At 44.9% G+C, this 21,885-nt stretch overlaps 1 protein-coding gene across 2 annotated transcripts in view; it reads left to right on the forward strand.

Moving 5' to 3' along the window:
- Nucleotides 1-400: 400 nt before the first annotated feature.
- Nucleotides 401-21,885, forward strand: part of GXYLT1 (glucoside xylosyltransferase 1) — a 61,500-nt gene continuing 40,015 nt past the window's right edge. Inside the window, exons 1-2 of one of the 2 annotated variants that reach the window (XM_073573257.1) lie at nucleotides 401-704; nucleotides 18,487-18,579. In XM_073573257.1, coding sequence (XP_073429358.1) covers nucleotides 544-704; nucleotides 18,487-18,579 — 254 coding nt within the window. In that variant the 5' untranslated portion in view covers nucleotides 401-543. The remainder of the gene's footprint in view (nucleotides 705-18,486; nucleotides 18,580-21,885) is intronic. The other variant, XM_073573258.1, reaches the window with a different exon arrangement.

The raw sequence follows: 21,885 nt of genomic DNA on the forward strand, positions 1-21,885 counted from the left end.
ATGCAGAAAGTAAGCGGAACAATGCATTCCTATGTGGTTGGAATCCCCGCGATTCCGCAAAATTAATGAGCATGCTGCGGATTTTTCCACGATGCGATTCCGCCGTGGGAAAATCGGCAGCATTGCGGAATCCCATAGGATTGCATGGGATGCTGGTTTGTTGCATTGTCACGGCAAAACCGCCGCGAAAAAAATGTGTGAACGCAGCCATACTCCCAGTCCGGCCCTGGTTCCAGAGTTATGACCTCAGAATTGTAAAAAATGGCCCGGTCATGAAGGTGAAGACAGGCTTCGGGGAGAATAAGTATATAGCATTTCCCAGTGACATCCGTGGGTTGTAGTCCCGGGTCTCGGTGTGGGTGTCCCCGCAGGACATTGCAGCATTGTGCCACCCCGCAGTACAATGCTATCATAGCTCTTCCTTACGCTTCCGCCCACCGGTTTCCAACCACGCCCCCGGATCCAGAGATCGGACTGAGGTCCCGGAAGGAAGCGGCTCTGTAGCAGCGGCCGACGAGCTGGCTCTGGCCGGGGGACAGTGTGATGAGGCGGCCGCCATGGCGGCTGGTGCTGCTGTGCCTGGCCTGTGGCTTCTGCTCTCTGCTGTACGCCGTATCCCAGAGAGGCAGCGGGAGCGCAGAGATGCAGGGGCCGGCAGCCACCTCCTCAGTGTGGCGGCGGGGGGCGGCGGACGAGCAGCACAGGTACGTGCAGCGGGAGTCACATGACAAGGTATGGGCGGGGCAGTGGTGATCGTGTAGTCACAGCCCGGGTACGATGAGCCACCATACCGTGTCCTGGGTGTACAGTGTGGCAGGAAGAGTACACCACCACACAGTGTGCTATATGTACAGTGTGCCAGGAAGAGTACACCACCATACAGTGTGCTATATGTACAGTGTGGCAGGAAGAGTACACCACCACACAGTGTGCTATATGTACAGTGTGGCAGGAAGAGTACACCACCACACAGTGTGCTATATGTACAGTGTGCCAGGAAGAGTACACCACCATACAGTGTGCTATATGTACAGTGTGGCAGGAAGAGTACACCACCATACAGTGTGCTATATGTACAGTGTGGCAGGAAGAGTACACCACCATACAGTGTGCTATATGTACAGTGTGGCAGGAAGAGTACACCACCACACCGTGTGCTATATGTACAGTGTGGCAGGAAGAGTACACCACCATACCGTGTGCTATATGTACAGTGTGGCAGGAAGAGTACACCACCATACAGTGTGCTATATGTACAGTGTGCCAGGAAGAGTACACCACCACACAGTGTGCTATATGTACAGTGTGGCAGGAAGAGTACACCACCATACAGTGTGCTATATGTACAGTGTGGCAGGAAGAGTACACCACCATACCGTGTGCTATATGTACAGTGTGCCAGGAAGAGTACACCACCATACAGTGTGCTATATGTACAGTGTGGCAGGAAGAGTACACCACCATACCGTGTGCTATATGTACAGTGTGGCAGGAAGAGTACACCACCATACAGTGTGCTATATGTACAGTGTGCCAGGAAGAGTACACCACCACACAGTGTGCTATATGTACAGTGTGGCAGGAAGAGTACACCACCATACAGTGTGCTATATGTACAGTGTGGCAGGAAGAGTACACCACCATACAGTGTGCTATATGTACAGTGTGGCAGGAAGAGTACACCACCATACAGTGTGCTATATGTACAGTGTGGCAGGAAGAGTACACCACCATACAGTGTGCTATATGTACAGTGTGGCAGGAAGAGTACACCACCATACAGTGTGCTATATGTACAGTGTGGCAGGAAGAGTACACCACCATACAGTGTGCTATATGTACAGTGTGGCAGGAAGAGTACACCACCATACAGTGTGCTATATGTACAGTGTGCCAGGAAGAGTACACCACCATACCGTGTCCTGGGTGTACAGTGTGGCAGGAAGAGTACACCACCATACAGTGTGCTATATGTACAGTGTGGCAGGAAGAGTACACCACCATACAGTGTGCTATATGTACAGTGTGGCAGGAAGAGTACACCACCATACAGTGTGCTATATGTACAGTGTGGCAGGAAGAGTACACCACCATACAGTGTGCTATATGTACAGTGTGGCAGGAAGAGTACACCACCACACAGTGTGCTATATGTACAGTGTGGCAGGAAGAGTACACCACCATACAGTGTGCTATATGTACAGTGTGGCAGGAAGAGTACACCACCATACAGTGTGCTATATGTACAGTGTGGCAGGAAGAGTACACCACCATACAGTGTGCTATATGTACAGTGTGGCAGGAAGAGTACACCACCATACCGTGTGCTATATGTACAGTGTGGCAGGAAGAGTACACCACCATACAGTGTGCTATATGTACAGTGTGGCAGGAAGAGTACACCACCATACAGTGTGCTATATGTACAGTGTGGCAGGAAGAGTACACCACCACACAGTGTGCTATATGTACAGTGTGGCAGGAAGAGTACACCACCATACAGTGTGCTATATGTACAGTGTGGCAGGAAGAGTACACCACCATACAGTGTGCTATATGTACAGTGTGGCAGGAAGAGTACACCACCACACAGTGTGCTATATGTACAGTGTGGCAGGAAGAGTACACCACCATACAGTGTGCTATATGTACAGTGTGGCAGGAAGAGTACACCACCATACAGTGTGCCAGGAAGAGTACACCACCATACCGTGTGCTGGGTGTACAGTGTGGCAGGAAGAGTACACCACCACACAGTGTGCTATATGTACAGTGTGGCAGGAAGAGTACACCACCATACAGTGTGCTATATGTACAGTGTGGCAGGAAGAGTACACCACCATACAGTGTGCTATATGTACAGTGTGGCAGGAAGAGTACACCACCATACCGTGTGCTATATGTACAGTGTGGCAGGAAGAGTACACCACCACACAGTGTGCTATATGTACAGTGTGGCAGGAAGAGTACACCACCATACAGTGTGCTATATGTACAGTGTGGCAGGAAGAGTACACCACCATACAGTGTGCCAGGAAGAGTACACCACCATACCGTGTGCTGGGTGTACAGTGTGGCAGGAAGAGTACACCACCACACAGTGTGCTATATGTACAGTGTGGCAGGAAGAGTACACCACCATACAGTGTGCTATATGTACAGTGTGGCAGGAAGAGTACACCACCATACAGTGTGCTATATGTACAGTGTGGCAGGAAGAGTACACCACCATACCGTGTGCTATATGTACAGTGTGGCAGGAAGAGTACACCACCATACAGTGTGCTAGGTATACAGTGTGGCAGGAAGAGTACACCACCATACCGTGTGCTATATGTACAGTGTGGCAGGAAGAGTACACCACCATACAGTGTGCTATATGTACAGTGTGCCAGGAAGAGTACACCACCACACAGTGTGCTATATGTACAGTGTGCCAGGAAGAGTACACCACCATACAGTGTGCTATATGTACAGTGTGGCAGGAAGAGTACACCACCACACAGTGTTCTATATGTACAGTGTGGCAGGAAGAGTACACCACCATACAGTGTGCTATATGTACAGTGTGGCAGGAAGAGTACACCACCACACAGTGTGCTATATGTACAGTGTGGCAGGAAGAGTACACCACCACACAGTGTGCTATATGTACAGTGTGGCAGGAAGAGTACACCACCACACAGTGTGCTATATGTACAGTGTGGCAGGAAGAATACACCACCACACAGTGTGCTATATGTACAGTGTGCCAGGAAGAGTACACCACCATACAGTGTGCTATATGTACAGTGTGGCAGGAAGAGTACACCACCACACAGTGTTCTATATGTACAGTGTGGCAGGAAGAGTACACCACCATACAGTGTGCTATATGTACAGTGTGGCAGGAAGAGTACACCACCATACAGTGTGCTATATGTACAGTGTGCCAGGAAGAGTACACCACCACACAGTGTGCTATATGTACAGTGTGCCAGGAAGAGTACACCACCACACAGTGTGCTATATGTACAGTGTGCCAGGAAGAGTACACCACCACACAGTGTGCTATATGTACAGTGTGCCAGGAAGAGTACACCACCACACAGTGTGCTATATGTACAGTGTGGCAGGAAGAGTACACCACCATACAGTGTGCTATATGTACAGTGTGCCAGGAAGAGTACACCACCACACAGTGTGCTATATGTACAGTGTGCCAGGAAGAGTACACCACCATACAGTGTGCTATATGTACAGTGTGCCAGGAAGAGTACACCACCATACAGTGTGCTATATGTACAGTGTGCCAGGAAGAGTACACCACCACACAGTGTGCTATATGTACAGTGTGCCAGGAAGAGTACACCACCACACAGTGTGCTATATGTACAGTGTGCCAGGAAGAGTACACCACCACACAGTGTGCTATATGTACAGTGTGCCAGGAAGAGTACACCACCACACAGTGTGCTATATGTACAGTGTGCCAGGAAGAGTACACCACCACACAGTGTGCTATATGTACAGTGTGGCAGGAAGAGTACACCACCATACAGTGTGCTATATGTACAGTGTGGCAGGAAGAGTACACCACCATACAGTGTGCTATATGTACAGTGTGGCAGGAAGAGTACACCACCATACAGTGTGCTATATGTACAGTGTGCCAGGAAGAGTACACCACCACACAGTGTGCTATATGTACAGTGTGGCAGGAAGAGTACACCACCATACCGTGTGCTATATGTACAGTGTGGCAGGAAGAGTACACCACCACACAGTGTGCTATATGTACAGTGTGCCAGGAAGAGTACACCACCACACAGTGTGCTATATGTACAGTGTGCCAGGAAGAGTACACCACCATACCGTGTGTTATATGTACAGTGTGGCAGGAAGAGTACACCACCATACCGTGTGCTATATGTACAGTGTGCCAGGAAGAGTACACCACCATACCGTGTGCTATATGTACAGTGTGGCAGGAAGAGTACACCACCATACAGTGTGCTATATGTACAGTGTGGCAGGAAGAGTACACCACCATACAGTGTGCTATATGTACAGTGTGCCAGGAAGAGTACACCACCATACAGTGTGCTATATGTACAGTGTGCCAGGAAGAGTACACCACCATACCGTGTGCTATATGTACAGTGTGCCAGGAAGAGTACACCACCATACCGTGTGCTATATGTACAGTGTGCCAGGAAGAGTACACCACCACACAGTGTGCTATATGTACAGTGTGGCAGGAAGAGTACACCACCATACCGTGTGCTATATGTACAGTGTGGCAGGAAGAGTACACCACCATACAGGGTGCTATATGTACAGTGTGGCAGGAAGAGTACACCACCATACAGGGTGCTATATGTACAGTGTGGCAGGAAGAGTACACCACCATACCGTGTGCTATATGTACAGTGTGGCAGGAAGAGTACACCACCATACCGTGTGCTATATGTACAGTGTGCCAGGAAGAGTACACCACCATACCGTGTGCTATATGTACAGTGTGGCAGGAAGAGTACACCACCATACCGTGTGCTGGGTATACAGTGTGGCAGGAAGAGTACACCACCATACAGTGTGCCAGGAAAAGTACACCACCATACACTGTGCCAGGGATAGTACACCACCATACACTGTGCCAGGAATAGTACACCACCATACACTGTGCCAGGAATAGTACACCACCACACAGTGTGCCAGGAATAGTACACCACCACACAATGTGCCAGGAAGAGTACACTACCATACAGTGTGCTATATGTACAGTGTGGCAGGAAAAGTACACCACCATACCGTGTGCTATATGTACAGTGTGGCAGGAAGAGTACACCACCATACAGTGTGCTGGGTATACAGTGTGGCAGGAAGAGTACACCACCATACCGTGTGCTATATGTACAGTGTGGCAGGAAGAGTACACCACCATACAGTGTGCTATATGTACAGTGTGGCAGGAAGAGTACACCACCAAACAGTGTGCTATATGTACAGTGTGGCAGGAAGAGTACACCACCATACAGTGTGCTATATGTACAGTGTGGCAGGAAGAGTACACCACCATACCATGTGCTATATGTACAGTGTGGCAGGAAGAGTACACCACCATACCATGTGCTATATGTACAGTGTGGCAGGAAGAGTACACCACCATACAGTGTGCTATATGTACAGTGTGGCAGGAAGATACACCACCATACCGTGTGCTATATGTACAGTGTGCCAGGAAGAGTACACCACCATACCGTGTGCTATATGTACAGTGTGCCAGGAAGAGTACACCACCATACCGTGTGCTGGGTATACATTGTGGCAGGAAGAGTACACCACCATACAGTGTGCTATATGTACAGTGTGGCAGGAAGAGTACACCACCATACCGTGTGCTATATGTACAGTGTGGCAGGAAGAGTACACCACCATACAGTGTGCTATATGTACAGTGTGGCAGGAAGAGTACACCACCATACCGTGTGCTATATGTACAGTGTGGCAGGAAGAGTACACCACCATACCGTGTGCTATATGTACAGTGTGGCAGGAAGAGTACACCACCATACAGTGTGCTGGGTATACAGTGTGGCAGGAAGAGTACACCACCATACCGTGTGCTATATGTACAGTGTGGCAGGAAGAGTACACCACCATACCGTGTGCTGGGTATACAGTGTGGCAGGAAGAGTACACCACCATACAGTGTGCCAGGAAAAGTACACCACCATACACTGTGCCAGGAATAGTACACCACCATACACTGTGCCAGGAATAGTACACCACCATACACTGTGCCAGGAATAGTACACCACCACACAGTGTGCCAGGAATAGTACACCACCACACAATGTGCCAGGAAGAGTACACCACCATACAGTGTGCTATATGTACAGTGTGGCAGGAAAAGTACACCACCATACCGTGTGCTATATGTACAGTGTGGCAGGAAGAGTACACCACCATACCGTGTGCTATATGTACAGTGTGGCAGGAAGAGTACACCACCATACAGTGTGCTGGGTATACAGTGTGGCAGGAAGAGTACACCACCATACCGTGTGCTATATGTACAGTGTGGCAGGAAGAGTACACCACCATACAGTGTGCTATATGTACAGTGTGGCAGGAAGAGTACACCACCATACAGTGTGCTATATGTACAGTGTGGCAGGAAGAGTACACCACCATACCGTGTGCTATATGTACAGTGTGGCAGGAAGAGTACACCACCATACAGTGTGCTGGGTATACAGTGTGGCAGGAAGAGTACACCACCATACCGTGTGCTATATGTACAGTGTGCCAGGAAGAATACACCACCATACAGTGTGCTATATGTACAGTGTGGCAGGAAGAGTACACCACCATACAGTGTGCTATATGTACAGTGTGGCAGGAAGAGTACACCACCATACCGTGTGCTATATGTACAGTGTGGCAGGAAGAGTACACCACCATACCGTGTGCTATATGTACAGTGTGGCAGGAAGAGTACACCACCACACAGTGTGCTATATGTACAGTGTGGCAGGAAGAGTACACCACCATACAGTGTGCTATATGTACAGTGTGGCAGGAAGAGTACACCACTATACAGTGTGCTATATGTACCAGGGCTGTGGAGTCGGAGTCGTGGAGTCTGAGTTAGTTTTGGTAGTCGGTAGAAATGTTCCGACTCCAGCTTTAAAAAAAAATGTATTAATATTTCATAATTGAACTTTCATATTAATTTTATAAATGTTACTCAAATATATATGTTCTATCAAACTATGAACAACAGTGATAAGCAGTTCTGCTGGAGATAGAGACATTTCTTACTTCTTGTGTGTCACTGTTCTCCACTACCCTTATCTAATCTTATACTTGGTTAACCTCATGCTGCCCCAACCCCTCTACTTACAATGTATGAAACTGAAAATGTGTTGCAAATTCTTAGTAGTAAAGCTCCTCCTCTAGACTAGATCATACTAGGTGTGCGTCTTCCAAGCATCTCACAGCTGCCTGCTACTCAGAAGAGGAAGACTGTAAGAAGTATTATCCTTTCAACAAACTCTGCATCAGTTAACTGTGAGTACATGAGGAATAATAACAGTATTACTGACCACTATATCAGTTGTACGACCTGGCAATAATTTTGTACAATTGTTTTTAGGAAAAACAATTGTCATTTGGATTGTGAATGCAGAATTAAAAACCTGAGTGTCAAAGAAGCATCACATTAAATCAGCTGTATTTGAACATTTCACCATCACTCAAGATAGAAAACATTATGTCTGTCAGTGTATGACAAATGATCCAGACGAAAACAAATGCTGTGAAGCCAAGATGAGTGCATATTCAGGCAAAGATAAAAATGCTCCTACCAGAGCTTCTAATCTAAAGAGACATTTACAGCGCTTTCATCCAGAAGTACTGAAAGCAGTGGATGAGAAAGACTGCATCCAAACCAATGAACCAGTGCCCAGCTCTTCCAGCCAAACAAAGGAGCAGAGAACTTTGCAGCCATCAGTTGCAAGATATTTTGTCAGTGACAAAGTTACTGTGACAATGACAGTAGATACATTTAAAAAACAGATCATAGAGCTTGTTGTAAAGGATAGTGTGCCTATTTCATTATTTTCACGACCAGCTTTTATGTGTCTGAATGGGGAAATGGCCCGCAAGCTTGGTGTTTCTCTGGTGAGAGAGAGTATTAGAAAATTAGTAATCGAAGAAGCTTTTAAACAAAAGGAAGAACTTAAAAAAACTCTCAAGGGACGCTTTCTGTTTCTTAAAATGGATGCCTGCACACGTCACAGAGTGAACTATTTTGCCATCAATGTCCGATTTGTTTGTGACAAAAATGAAATAGTTACCAAGACATTGGCAGTAAAAGACACCAAAGCTCACCACACCAGTGAGTTTCTCCAGGTCTTGGTGGAAAAGGTTCTGCAAGACTATGAACTTAAAAAAGAGCAAGTTCTTTCTGTCGTAACTGACAATGCTTCAAATATGATAAGTACTATTAAGCTAATGAATGAGAGTAATGATGGTGACCAGCAGCTAGAAGAACATTCTGGGTCCACAGACATAGAAATGTTTGAAATAGAGGAACACAGTGTTGTAACTGAGGAGCAAACTGAAGTTGCTTCAGATGAACAGCAACATGATAGTTTAGATGATCTTGTTGAAACTGTGTCAATATGTTCTTTCATTCATCACATGCGCTGTGTTGTGCATACGCTACAGCTGGCTATAAGAGACAGTCTGCAAGAAGGACATGCTGCTGCACTGATTGGCAAGGTGAGAAAATTGGCTACTGTTGCCAGAACCCCTAAAGTTGACTCAATTTTGAAGAGACGTGCTGGAAAAGGGGCAATTATTGATCAAGCCACACGATGGGGCAGTACTTACTTAATGATTCAGCGCTTGGTTGAACGGAAAACCTTTCTTGTAGACATGGCTAACCCTCAAGTGACGCTAAATGAAAGTCAGTGGAATCAGGTGACTGAGCTGGAAAAATTGCTAGAGCACCCATTTACAGTGACTAAAAAATTACAAGCAGAGGACTTAACTCCAGGTATTTTCTTAAAGGAGTGGAAGAACCTGATGTTTCGCCTGTCCCAAAGAGGAGGGTTAATTGCAAGTGGCATTGCTACATCAATGAAACGGAGAGAGGAGCTACTATTACAAAATAACATTCTTTTGGCAGCTGTTTATGTAGACCCAATGCATCGGATTCTTCTAGATGATCAACAGCTAAGTAAAGGAAAAGAAGCTCTGTTTGAAATAGCAGTGAGGATGAAAGGGTTGCAGAACAGTCAGGAGGAACAAGAAGAATTTGGTCGTCCTGCCACATCTTCACCCTCATCATCAACTGATGAAGAATTTAATTTCGAAAAATATTTGGATCACAAGGACCGTGCAAAGCATTCCCGCATAGGAGAAGAGTCATCCCCATCAAGGAACACAGCCAGTACATTTCAGCAGAATTTTTCATGTGCACTAAAAGAAATTGAGAAATTTGACCGTTCATCAAAAATAACAGTGCAACAAGCGATTCCTCTGTATCCTGACATTGTCAGAGATGTTGCCCGAGTGGTTACTGCTTTGCCACCAACACAAGTTAGTGTAGAGAGGTTGTTCTCTGCTCTCAAAATAATTAGATCAGATTTGAGGGCATCCATGAAGGAGGATCTGACAGAGGCAATACTTTTTCTGAGGACAAATTTATAGATTTCTTCTTATTAACTGCATAAAAGTGTTTATTGCATATTTACTTACAGTTTAGAAAAGTTTATAAAAGTTATTTGCTATATTCTAATAAATGTAGTTTTTGCTCTAAGTGGTCTGATTACTTATATGATGGTGAGAAACTGAATAAGCACGATGTTTAATTTTTTACAACAGTAAATTTGTTGTTATGAATTGGCCATTTATGAAGGAGTCGGAGCCGGAGTCGGAGCCTGATAAAATCCAGGAGTCGGAGTCGCAACTGTGGCTTACCGACTCCACAGCCCTGGTGGAATTCCTCAAGATCGGCATTGTTCACATCTCCTGTGCTCTTGGCAATGGCAGCTCTGTAAGGCTACTTTCACACATCAGGTTTTCGCCGTCGTGCTGGAGCGCCTGTTCCGGCAAATGTTTTGTAAAACCGGATGTGACGGATCCGGTTTTCTGCCGGATCCGTCTTGCGCATGACAGCCAAAACCGGATCCGTCTCATCCGGTTCATCCGGTTTTCGATACGTTTTTTGACGGATTACGCCGGATCCGGTTTTTAAAAACGCCCCTTGTGGCCTTCCGAACGGGATTGGCTACTGAAAAACTATATATAGCGTGTTCCTACAGCCCTTCTTTGACAGGTTGTAGAGGAGAAAGTGCAGGTTGGAGAGAAGAGCAAGTGACTGGCAAAGATGGATGTTGTCATTGGAAATATTTTGAAGAATTTGGCGGATTTTACAGCGGAGGCGAATCGTTTGAGGGTGATTGTTCTGGAGAAGGAGAGAGCGAGACAGCAGCGCATCAGGCATCGTGGACGACGTTTGTGGATCCACCCCATCACAGCCCAGAGAATGACGCGTGGGGTCTATTCTACACTCTGCATGGACCTTAGACGAAACCCGGAGAAATTTTTTGGATATGTTCGGATGAAAATGGAGAATTTTGATTACTTGGTGGAGCGCATTGCACACCTCATAAGAAAAGCGGACACCTATTTCCGCTTCTCTGTTTCACCCGCAGAGCGTCTGATGGTGACTTTAAGGTAAGCCACATTTATTGGATATGCTCGCATCAGAGCACACTTTCACTGCAATCTTGTTGGTGGTAGTTTGTATCTCCAAGTGTTATAGCTGACTTTTGGTATGTAATGCTGTTATTTTAAACTAATTGATTGTTTTTTAATTCCCCACAGATTTCTTGCAACTGGAGAATCCCTTTCGTCACTCCATTTCCAGTACAGACTCGGGATTTCCACCATATCTGGAATAGTGAAGCACACATGCCGTGCACTGTGGGACTCCTTAGCTGAAGAGTTTTTACCAGAGCCCACAACAGAGAGGTGGATTGAAATTCCTGAAAAGTTTCAACAGATATATCAGTTTCCGAACTGCTTGGGCGCTGTGGACGGGAAACATATCCGCATTGTAAAGCCAGCCGGATCGGGATCGGAATATTTCAATTACAAGAAATATTTTTCAATTGTCCTCATGGCCATCGCTGACGCGGAATACAAATTTATTGCGGTTGATATTGGGGCCTATGGTCGCTCAAATGACTCAAGTTTTCAAACTGTCTGCCATGGGGCGTAAACTGTAATTCTGTAGTTCCCATCCCCTAGACCGCTGCCGCAAACATCTGGTCCACCTATGCCATTTGTCTGTGTAGGGGATGAAGCCTTCCAGCTGTCAGAACACCTTTTGAAACCGTACGGTAGCAGAGGATTGTCAAGAACAAAACACATTTTTAATTACCGCCTCACAAGAGCAAGTAGAATGGTTGAATGTACCTTTGGTATTCTGACAGCCAAATGGCGGGTCCTATTGTCTGCGATCAACCTCAAGACAGAAACTGTGGACGAGGTGATCAAAGCGTGCGTGGTACTCCACAATTTTGTTATCTGCAAGGAACCCATTTCCATTGAGGAAACCTCTAAAGAAACCACCATGCAAGATTACCATGACATTACCACTAGAAGTTCTGTGACGGTTTCAGTAATGAGGGACAATTTTGCACTATACTTTGTCACCTCAAGGCAGAGTACACTGGCAGGATGACAGTGTGAAAGATTTGTGCCCAACCAAACTTGTGTACCTTCTGTACCAACAGTATATACCTTTGCCAACCAAAGTTGGCTATCTTGTCATGGTCTTACTATTTTTACCTTTAGGCCACAGGTGTGTACCTGGTGGTGTTTTATGCAAAGTATTTCACCTTTTAACAAAAGTTGTGTACATTGTTAGGAAATCACCAACAATAAACACAACTTTTTAGGTGAAATACTTTGCTTCAAACACAACCAGGAACACAACTGTGGCAAAAAGCTAAAATTTATTTACCTTTTACCCACAGTTATATACCTGGTTTTGAATACCTTTTTTCCTTTTAAATACCCTGTATTTAACCTTTTTTTTAACATATTTTGCTGCAGAAAGAAATGCCAGACAACCAGTGTAAACAATAATTTAACTTTTACTTAACATTTTTTTTTTTTTAGTAAACTGTTTTTAAATTTAAATAAACTTTTTTAATAAAGCTTTGAAACCATAAAACTGGTCATTTTTATTAAAATACACACATATTATAAATTTGTGTAATGTGGGGTGGAAATACTGCTGGAGGGGATGCGGGACACTTCGACACTGGGAGTGTGGAGAGAGGACTGGGATCGTGGTGGGGAAGGAACAGTTAGAGGTGAAGGTGTGGAAAAAGCTAGAGAATGGGTGGACATGTCAGAGGCAGAAGAGGTGGTTGGTGGTGGAGTGGAGGGTTGGGCAGGGACTGTAGGAGCAGATGATGTTGATGGAAAGCTGTATGGGGAAGGAGTTTGGTACGGGGCAGGTTGCTGGAAGTGGGGTGATGTCTGGTACTGGGGAGGTTGCTGGTACTGGGGAGGTTGCTGGTACTGGGGAGGTGGCTGGTATGTAATAGGAGGAGGAGGATGGAAAGTGGCTGGAGGGGGTGCAGGTGGAGGAACTACTGGGGTGGGAGGAGGAGGTTGGGAGGTAGACAGTTCTGGAAAGATGCATTCAGATGCAAGAACTCTGGCGCATAAGTCTTTTCCTGACCCCTCTGCCGCTGCTGCCCAGTACCCGCAGGTGTACTAGAGGTGGCAGGGGCAGAAGGGTGGGGTAAAGGGAAAGCGATCTCCTCACCAGCAGCTTCATGTAATGTTGTCGGCCACGATGCTCCTGCGCTGGTGGATGGGACAGATGGGTGTAATGTGTGGGAAGGTGCAGATGTACCGGGGCGGTCGAAGTGTCCCTCGGTGCCGGTCTCCTCAGGGATCGCCTCAGAAGGGTCCAATCGTGCAGGCTCCCGAGTGCTGCTCACCGTGCTGTGGAATAAAGAGAAAAAAAACAATTAAAATAGTGACATGGCATGGCCCTGGCTGAAAAATTTTCTTTACATCTAAACATTTTTTTTTTTACATGTGGTGTGTAATATTTACCTTCTGGTGACCATTGTATCCCGGAGGAACGACAGGGCTCGTGCGTACTTGTACTTGCTCCTGCGTCCTCCAGATCCACTCGGGGCCCGCATCTCTTTATTGAACTCCTTCTTGAAACGATCCCTCACAGACCGCCACCGCTTCACAATTCTCTCCCCTGAAACGAGAAAGGACAAAGTGGTTAGTATACAACATCAGTGTTTCCCAAACTCCAGTCCTCATGGTCCCCAGGGGTCATGTTTTCAGGATTTCCATAGTAAATAGAAATCCTGAACACATGATCCGTGGGGACCACGAGGACTGGAGTTCGGGAAACACTGGTTTACATCAAGCAACCGGTACTGTATATACTTATGCTCTTTAATCTGGGCCCGAGCATCGAGGTCCTCCCAGCGGTCCACAAGGAGCGAACAGATTTCCTCCCAGAGCCGTCGGGTAACTATCAGGTCAGCATGGCGGCGGTCAGCCATATTCCATAGCGGCTCCCTTTCTCTGACGAGATCGATGAGGTGGTCCACATCTATTCCTCCATCCTCACCGTCAGTCGGGAGCACGCTGTGAAGGCTGATAAAGTAAAAGAGAAAAATAGCAAAATTAGGCACCACACTTTAAGACATGAAATAAAAAGTGTACCAAAATTTAACTTAAATATTATACTTACACGCTGGTGACCGCCGCGTTGCTGTCGCCGACGACCCTGGGAGGCACTGCGAGGACCTCTTGGCCGAGCACCAGATTGGGAAGACTAGAGAAGAAAAGAAAAAAATTTATGTATTTGGATGTTGGCATATTTGTTTGCTGTGTGATGTCTGCGGTACATTGTTTTCTATGTGTAGTGTGATCTTGTGTTTCTGCGTTTGATGAAAAAATCTTACCAATTGTGAGCCCACTCCAGGTGTCTGTCCACCCCTTCCTTCTTCTTCTGGGAGCTCCTCTTCAGCTTGTGATTCCTGTTATGAAATAAAAGGCAATGATTAGACATATATTACAGAGATGATGGATTTTGGAAATAAAAACTTACCATCAAACGCTGACGATGCGAGGGAGGGCTCCCAGAAGAAGATGTGGTGTCCTCCTGCTGGCCAGACTCCATGGCTGTGGGTGGTGCTGCTGCCAGTGCTGCTGCTGCTGCTGCATCTCTTGGGCGGCTGTTGAATAAAGAGAAACAAAGGGCCAATGAATATCTTGATATTCCATGGCCCTAGTTTTGAGGAATGGGGGATTTGATAATTACCGTCTCTCATCTGCTGGTGGACTCCCCTCCCGTTGTTTAGCATGTTCCCTTTGCTGCTCCATTTGGGGTGGTGGTGGTGCTGATGGTGCTGCAGTGGTCTCCTGCCTTCTCCTGCGCCTGGTTCCTGTCTTGGGTGGCATGTTGGGTGTGGCTGAGGGTCCCACTGTCATGCTTTTATATATGTGTGCTGTGGGCAGAGCTACTGAGCATGCTCAGACCCAAAAAAAACGGATCCGGCGCATTGCGGCGCTCATAGACTTTCATTGTGTGAAAAAGCCGGAAGCGCCGGATCCGGTGGGTCCGGCTTTTTCGCCGGAGACAAAAAACGTTACAGTTGCCGTTTTTTCCAGACGCCGGATTGCGACACATTGCCGGATCCGGCGAAAACCGGACGAAACGCATGGCCATCTGGCGCGATCCGGCGCAAATGCAAGTCAATGGGGGGAAACCGGATCCGGCATTTCATTTCGCCGGATCCGGTTTTTGTCAAAAGAGCCGGATCGCGCCTGACGGCGAAAACCTGATGTGTGAAAGAGGCCTAATTCATGTGACCACATGGCTCTCGCTGCCTTCTCTACTCCAAGTTCTGCCTCTTCAGTAGGACAACTGAGGACATGTGCACATACAGGAGCTTCTCCCAAAATTAGAATGGCATCAAAAAGTGAATTTTTTTACAGTTCTTCAATACAAAAAGTGAAACTCCTATATTATATAGAGTCATTACAAACAGAGTGATCTATTTCAAGTGTTTATTTCTGTTAATGTTGATGATTATGGCTTACATCCAATGAAAACCCAAAAATCATTATCTCAGTAGATTAGAACTAGCTTATAACAGCAGCTTGAAAAATAATTTTAAGATCCAAAATGTTGGCCTACTGAAATGACAAAAACCTCAAGGAAACTCTGACCAACCATTTTATTGGCATATGTTGGTCTGTTTATAGCATTAGTTAAAAATTGTACCTATGGTGCTAGTGTGAACAGACCCTTGTATTATAGTGGTGCTTCCCTTTTTATTTTTTCTGTTTGTGTTGCAGTAAGGCCCAATTCATTTTTACAAGACCCCACAAAATAACTCTGCTCCTGAGGCCTAGGACCCAAATGAATATGACTGAAGCTAAAAAAGTTTTTAATTTTTCTATCCAAGATATGATGAAAACGGTATATATAGCCCTGCAGTCCCAAGTATAAAGTAACTAGCCGTGGTGTATACAGGAGATCTCAAACAAAAAGTTATAAACGCAAGCTTCCAGGGATAAAGGAAGATGTAGGACTCCAATCTAAAACTTGCTGCATGTAAATGAAGAAATTGACAGCATGGTGGCTCAGTGGTTAGCACTGCAGCTTCCAGCACTGCGGTCCTGGGTTCATATCACACCAAGGATAACATCTGCATGGGGTTTGTATGTTCTCCCCGTGTCTGTGTGGGTTTCCTCCTGGTACTCCTATTTCCTCCCACAGTCCAAAGACATACTGATGCGGAATCTACAGTTGTGCTCAAAAGTTTACATACCCCGGCAGAATTTTTGCTTTCTTTGCCTTTTTTTCAGAGAATATGAATGAGAATATCAAAACTTTTTTTCCACTCATGGTTAGTGGTTAAGTGAAGCCATTTATTGTCAAACTGCTGTTTTCTCTTTTTAAATCACAATGACAACCCAAAATATCCAAAGGACCCTGATCAAAAGTTTACATACTCCATTTCTAAATACCGTGTATTGCCCCCTCTAACATCAATGACAGATTGAAGTCTTTTGTGGTAGTTGTGGATGAGGTTCTTTATTTTCTCAGATGGTAAAGCTGCCCACTCTTCTTGGCAAAGGCCTCCAGTTCCTGGAAATTCCTAGGCTGTCTAGCATAAACTGCGCGCTTGAGATCTCCCCAGAGTGGCTCAATGATATTGAGGTCAGGAGACTGAGATGGCCACTCCAGAATCTTCACTTTATGTTGTAGCCAATGACAGGTCAGCTTGGTCTTATGTTTTGGATCGTTGTCATGTTGGAACATCCACGTACGTCCCATGCGCAGCTTCCAGGTTGATGATCGCAAATTTGCCTCCAGTATTTACTGATTACGTGCTGCATTTATATTTCCTTAAACTTTGACCAAGTTTGCTGTGCCTTTGTAGCTCACACATCCCCAAAACATCAGTGATCAACCTCCGTGCTTTACAGTAGGAATGGTGTTTCTTTCACCATAGGCCTTGTTGATCTCTCTCCAAATGTAACGGTTATGGTCAAAAAGTTAAATTTTGGTCTCGTCACTCCAAATTACCTTGTTCCAGAAGTTTTGAGGATGGTCTCTGTGCTGTTTTGCATATTGCAGGAGAGATACTTTGTGGACTTTGTGTAGTAAAGGCTTTCTTCTGGTGACTCGACCATGCAGCCCATTTTTCTTCAAGTGCCTCCTTATTGTGCATCTTGAAACAGCCACACCGCTATTTTTCAGAAAGTCCAGTATTTCAGCTGATGTTATTTTTGAGTTTTTCTGTGCATCCAAAACAATTTCCCTGGCAGTTGTGGATGACATTTTTATTGGTCTACCTGACCGTGGTTTTGTTTTTACAGAGCCCCTGATTTTCCATTTGTTAATAAAAGTTTGAACACTGCTGCCTGGCATTAGCAATTCCTTGAATAATTTTTGTATCTCTTTCCTGTTTTATACAGTTTAACTACCTTTTCCCATGGATCCGTTCACAATTCTTTTGCTTTTCCCCATGACTCACAATCCAGAAACGTCAGTGGATGGATGAACGATGCAAGAGTCTATCTGGATCCCAGAAACTCACTCAGCTTTTATGCAATCATGGATTACAAGCAAACAGGTCAGAAGTGAGAATGTTACCTTTAGTAGCCATTCAAACCCATTTGTGTCAACTTCTGTGCATGTTATCAGGCCAAAATCACCAGTGTATGTAAACTTTTGATGATTTGGATGTTTTGGATTGTCATTACAATTTAAAAAGAGAAAACACAGTAGTTTGACAGGAAATGGCTTCACCCAACCACTAACCATGAGTGGAGAAAAAGATTTGGTGTTATCATTCATATTCTCTGAAAAGAGGCCAGGAATGCAAAAATTCTGCCAGGGTATGTAAACTTTTGAGCACAACTGTATACTGTGAGCCCCAATGGGGGGACAGGGATATTAATGTCTCTTTGGAATTAATGGCGCTATGTAGGTGTGTACAATAAATAAATAAAATCCAAGGAAAGGTAAGTTTAGTGAAAAAAAAAAAGTTGGTTGGCAAACCCATTGCTTGGATCAAGCTGCCTCTTTGGTACATGCCTTTTGCCTCACCTGTCTGCAGACGAATCTGGAGTCTTTACCAGGGTCTTTTTTTTTTTTTTAAATGCGCTCCTCATTAAAGTGATCTGAGGGTGGAATTGGGACTATTAACTGGAGTAAACAGGCTGGGATAAGGTCAGATGTTGTAATCCTGTGTCTCTCCGTGTAGCCCCGAGCCTTGGTGTTTAGTGCAGTGTCTGCCCCTTCCAATATAAGGATAAGTGAGTCTTTGAATTGTGGAGAAGTTCTGTATCTGTGTAATTGTACATTTCTGACTGTTTTCTCTAATAGCTGGCCACTTTTGTATCTTATTCTGTCAGGTGTAAGGATTTCTCTGTCTCTTTCTGGAATCCCTATTGGATGCTGCCCACTGGTGTTTGTGGAAAAGACTGCTTTTGGGAGGCTGCTCTTCGGTAGGACATGTCTTTATGGATTTGTTAAAGGAATCGATGCCTTCTTATGGGTTTCTGTTCAGTAATTTACTTCAGTCTAACCTCAGTTTTCTTTTTCAATATCTGTAATCTTTAATTAAAGGAATTAATTAAATTGAGGGTGTTGTCTTGGTTGGAAGCTATCTTTTCAATCTCTGGATTATGGGATAGAGCTTCATCAGCTTGGGTGCTGCCAAGAATGAGTATTTGGAAGCAGAGCGTAACCTTTTTGTATCTAGTCTCTAGATTGTATAGAGAAAGATTCCTGCCCAGGAACTGTCCAATTTTGGTTCAAGAAGCCCTAATTTGGTCCTATGTCATCAGAAGCTAGCAGCCATTTCATCAATGTGCAATAAGTCACCTTTACACCTCATGCACATGTTACCCTTAAAGGGAACCAGTCCTCATGATTTAGTATGTTGAAATAAAAGTTTGGCCACGATGGCACAAATATACCAATTTAATAGACCCCTGTAGGGATGAGATCCGCATCCTGATTCTTGTCTAATTCACGTTAGCGGTTTTGGTGCAATATCCTCTTCTTGCATCGGGCAGGTCTTTGGGCTAGGACTCTGGGTAGGGTTTTCTGTGGCCCTTCTGCGTTTGTACATTTTTTTTTAAAGCTTGAGGCGCCTCCCTTGCCGCTGGCGGCACCTGCGAACATTCATCTCCCAGTGGTCTTCAGCACAATGGTGGCGTAGATTGAGATGTTGGCTCGTCATTGAGCCATGGTCTTGATTCTGCTCATGCACCGTCACCAGCGTCATTTTGCTGAAGTCACTCGGATGTCAATCTGTGCATGCGTTGCAACCGGCGCCATTTGTCTGACGACCACTGGGAAATTATTGTGTGCAAGCGCCACCAGCGGCAAGGGGGAGCACTAGCGAGAACTTTAACCCCTTCACGACCTATGACATAGGTAGAGAGAGAGAAATTTTTTTTTGTCGCAGTTCAGGAATCCTTTATTTCCAATGGTACTGTTCTGGTACCCAAACTTTTTAAAAACTTTGAGTCAGGTACTAGAACGCGAACTTTCACCAGTCTGCCCATCCCTAAACACGGTAAATAAAAAACTCTTGTCGAATTGCCCTTTTTATTGCAATTTCACCGCTCTTGGATTTTTTTTCCCCCGTTTTCCAGTACACTGTATGGTAAAATCAATGATGTGGTTCTAAAGTACAACTCGTCCCGCGAATACCAAACTCTCATATAACTATATTGAGGGAAAATTAAAATAGTTATGGCTCTGGGAATAAGGGGAGCATAACCATAAAATCCTAAGGTCGTGTAGTGGTTAAAGGAGGCTTGTACAAACCTAGAAAGGCTGTGGCAGGGCTGAAAACCCTACCTGCAGACCCCCCCCAATTAAGAAATGACCAGGATGCGGATTTCTTCCCTACAGGTACCGTATATATCTAAATGAGTATAACAGCTCCATTATGGCCATAGCTCTATTTTAATATACTAAATCGGGATGACCGGTTCCTTTTAACCTCTTCACACAAGTGGATGCAACACAATTGACTATTTGCCATCTTATAATCCAAAATGTGGCACACATGTGTCGGCTTACTTTGCCACGGGAGGTATCAGCGAGAGTCGCTTCCTGGCCACTTACCCCTTACATGTCAAAGGCGATGTCGAGACTGTGGCATCAGAGTGGTTGACATGGCATCACGCTGACAGGTTCAGTACCCTGCAGAGCCAAAGTAGCGCAGTGTATGAGTGATTCCATGCTAAATGTTGGAAAGTGTAAAGACATCTTTTCCCGTTATTTTATTGATCTATATTACATATCATCATTTATTCCACAGCGCTTTACAGACATTACTGCCACTGTCCCCGATGGGGCTCACAATTTGCATTCCCTATCAGTATGTGTTTGGGGTGTTGGCGGAAACCGGAGTACCTGGAGGAAACCCACACAAACACGGGGAGAACATACAAACTCCTTGCAGATGTTGTCCTTGGTGGGATTTGAACCCAGGACCCCAGTGCTAACCACTGAGCCACCATGCTACCCAAAAATGCTTTATGTAAAAATAAAAAGCAGAATTGGTATTGTTTTTGTAATTTAATTTTAATATATTAAAGGATAAAATTGAATGAAAAACCAGGCCAAAATTGTTATTAGTGCAGACTCAAACTCCACAGCTCTCCAGAAAAAAAAAAGATCAAAATGTCAGGACGCCCAAAATATGGACAATATAAACCTTCCATTCATCCCACAGTCACACAGCTCCACTGACACGTAAAATAGTTATGGAGACAGAAATGGAAGTGTTCATAAGTGTTCTTGCCGCCGAGGCTTTGGTGGTCATGATCTGCGGCTTTCCCCACCAACGTGTCACTGATTGACGACTTTCTCCGTTGGACAGTGTAGGAAGACTCCGCGAACATCTGGGGGCCGCCGCTCAGGAACACCAGAAATATGCAGCAAAATAATGACGTAGGAGCAGAGCTCCTGATTCCAGTGCTGGTTTACTCACAGATAGGGCAGCAGAAACCTAGCGAACGATTTCCTTTACTAGGATCTTGTCTGTTACCGTGATCTTTGATCTTAATGGCTTCTGTGGGTGAGATGTAGTGTGTAGTATTCCCACAAGGCGCAGGACATTTTCCAGATGATAAATCTTCTATATTTTACAGTATCCGTTGTATGCCTGAGATATTAATAAATCTCACGGACTCCCATGAATATCCTTAGCGTTACTGACTGACGTGCGGAATTGGAATCCTCAGCATTTCAACTAAAATATCTAGAATTGTGCTCTATAAACGTCAGCTTGTTCCAAGAATTAGAAGGCGTCAACATGCGGGCCACGTGTATATGAGCCGATCACAGAGGGGCCCAGACCCCAAATTCTTGCTCGTGTAATTTACTTTGATGTCTAAATGATATTTTTTTTAAAATTGAATGTTTTGTATAAATGTGACATTTTACCAGTTATTTTACATCTAGGGAGAAGCTTGTCTATTCAGGGTATTGATTGTGTGCTGCATTGTGCTAGGAAATGTTGCCATCTTGTGGTAGCTTTGAATATTACATAACTCAAGTTCCCCACATATAAATCAGTTATAAGATTGGTTAGTTGAAATCAATTTTTTATGTAAAACATTTTTTTCTAAGAATTTTTGTTACTTTTTTTCCCCCAAGAAAATATTTATTTCACAAGGAGGACCTGATCACCTCTATAATTGTAAATTGTGGGGATCTCCTTTAGGCAGTATATGAGTTGTAAATGATAAGTCATGGGTACCAGTCTAGCTATATTGTCACTGTCATAT

This window comes from Dendrobates tinctorius, unplaced genomic scaffold, assembly GCF_039654945.1.
Source record: "Dendrobates tinctorius isolate UK_male_01 unplaced genomic scaffold, ASM3965494v1 ptg000035l, whole genome shotgun sequence".
NCBI lineage: Eukaryota > Metazoa > Chordata > Amphibia > Anura > Dendrobatidae > Dendrobates > Dendrobates tinctorius.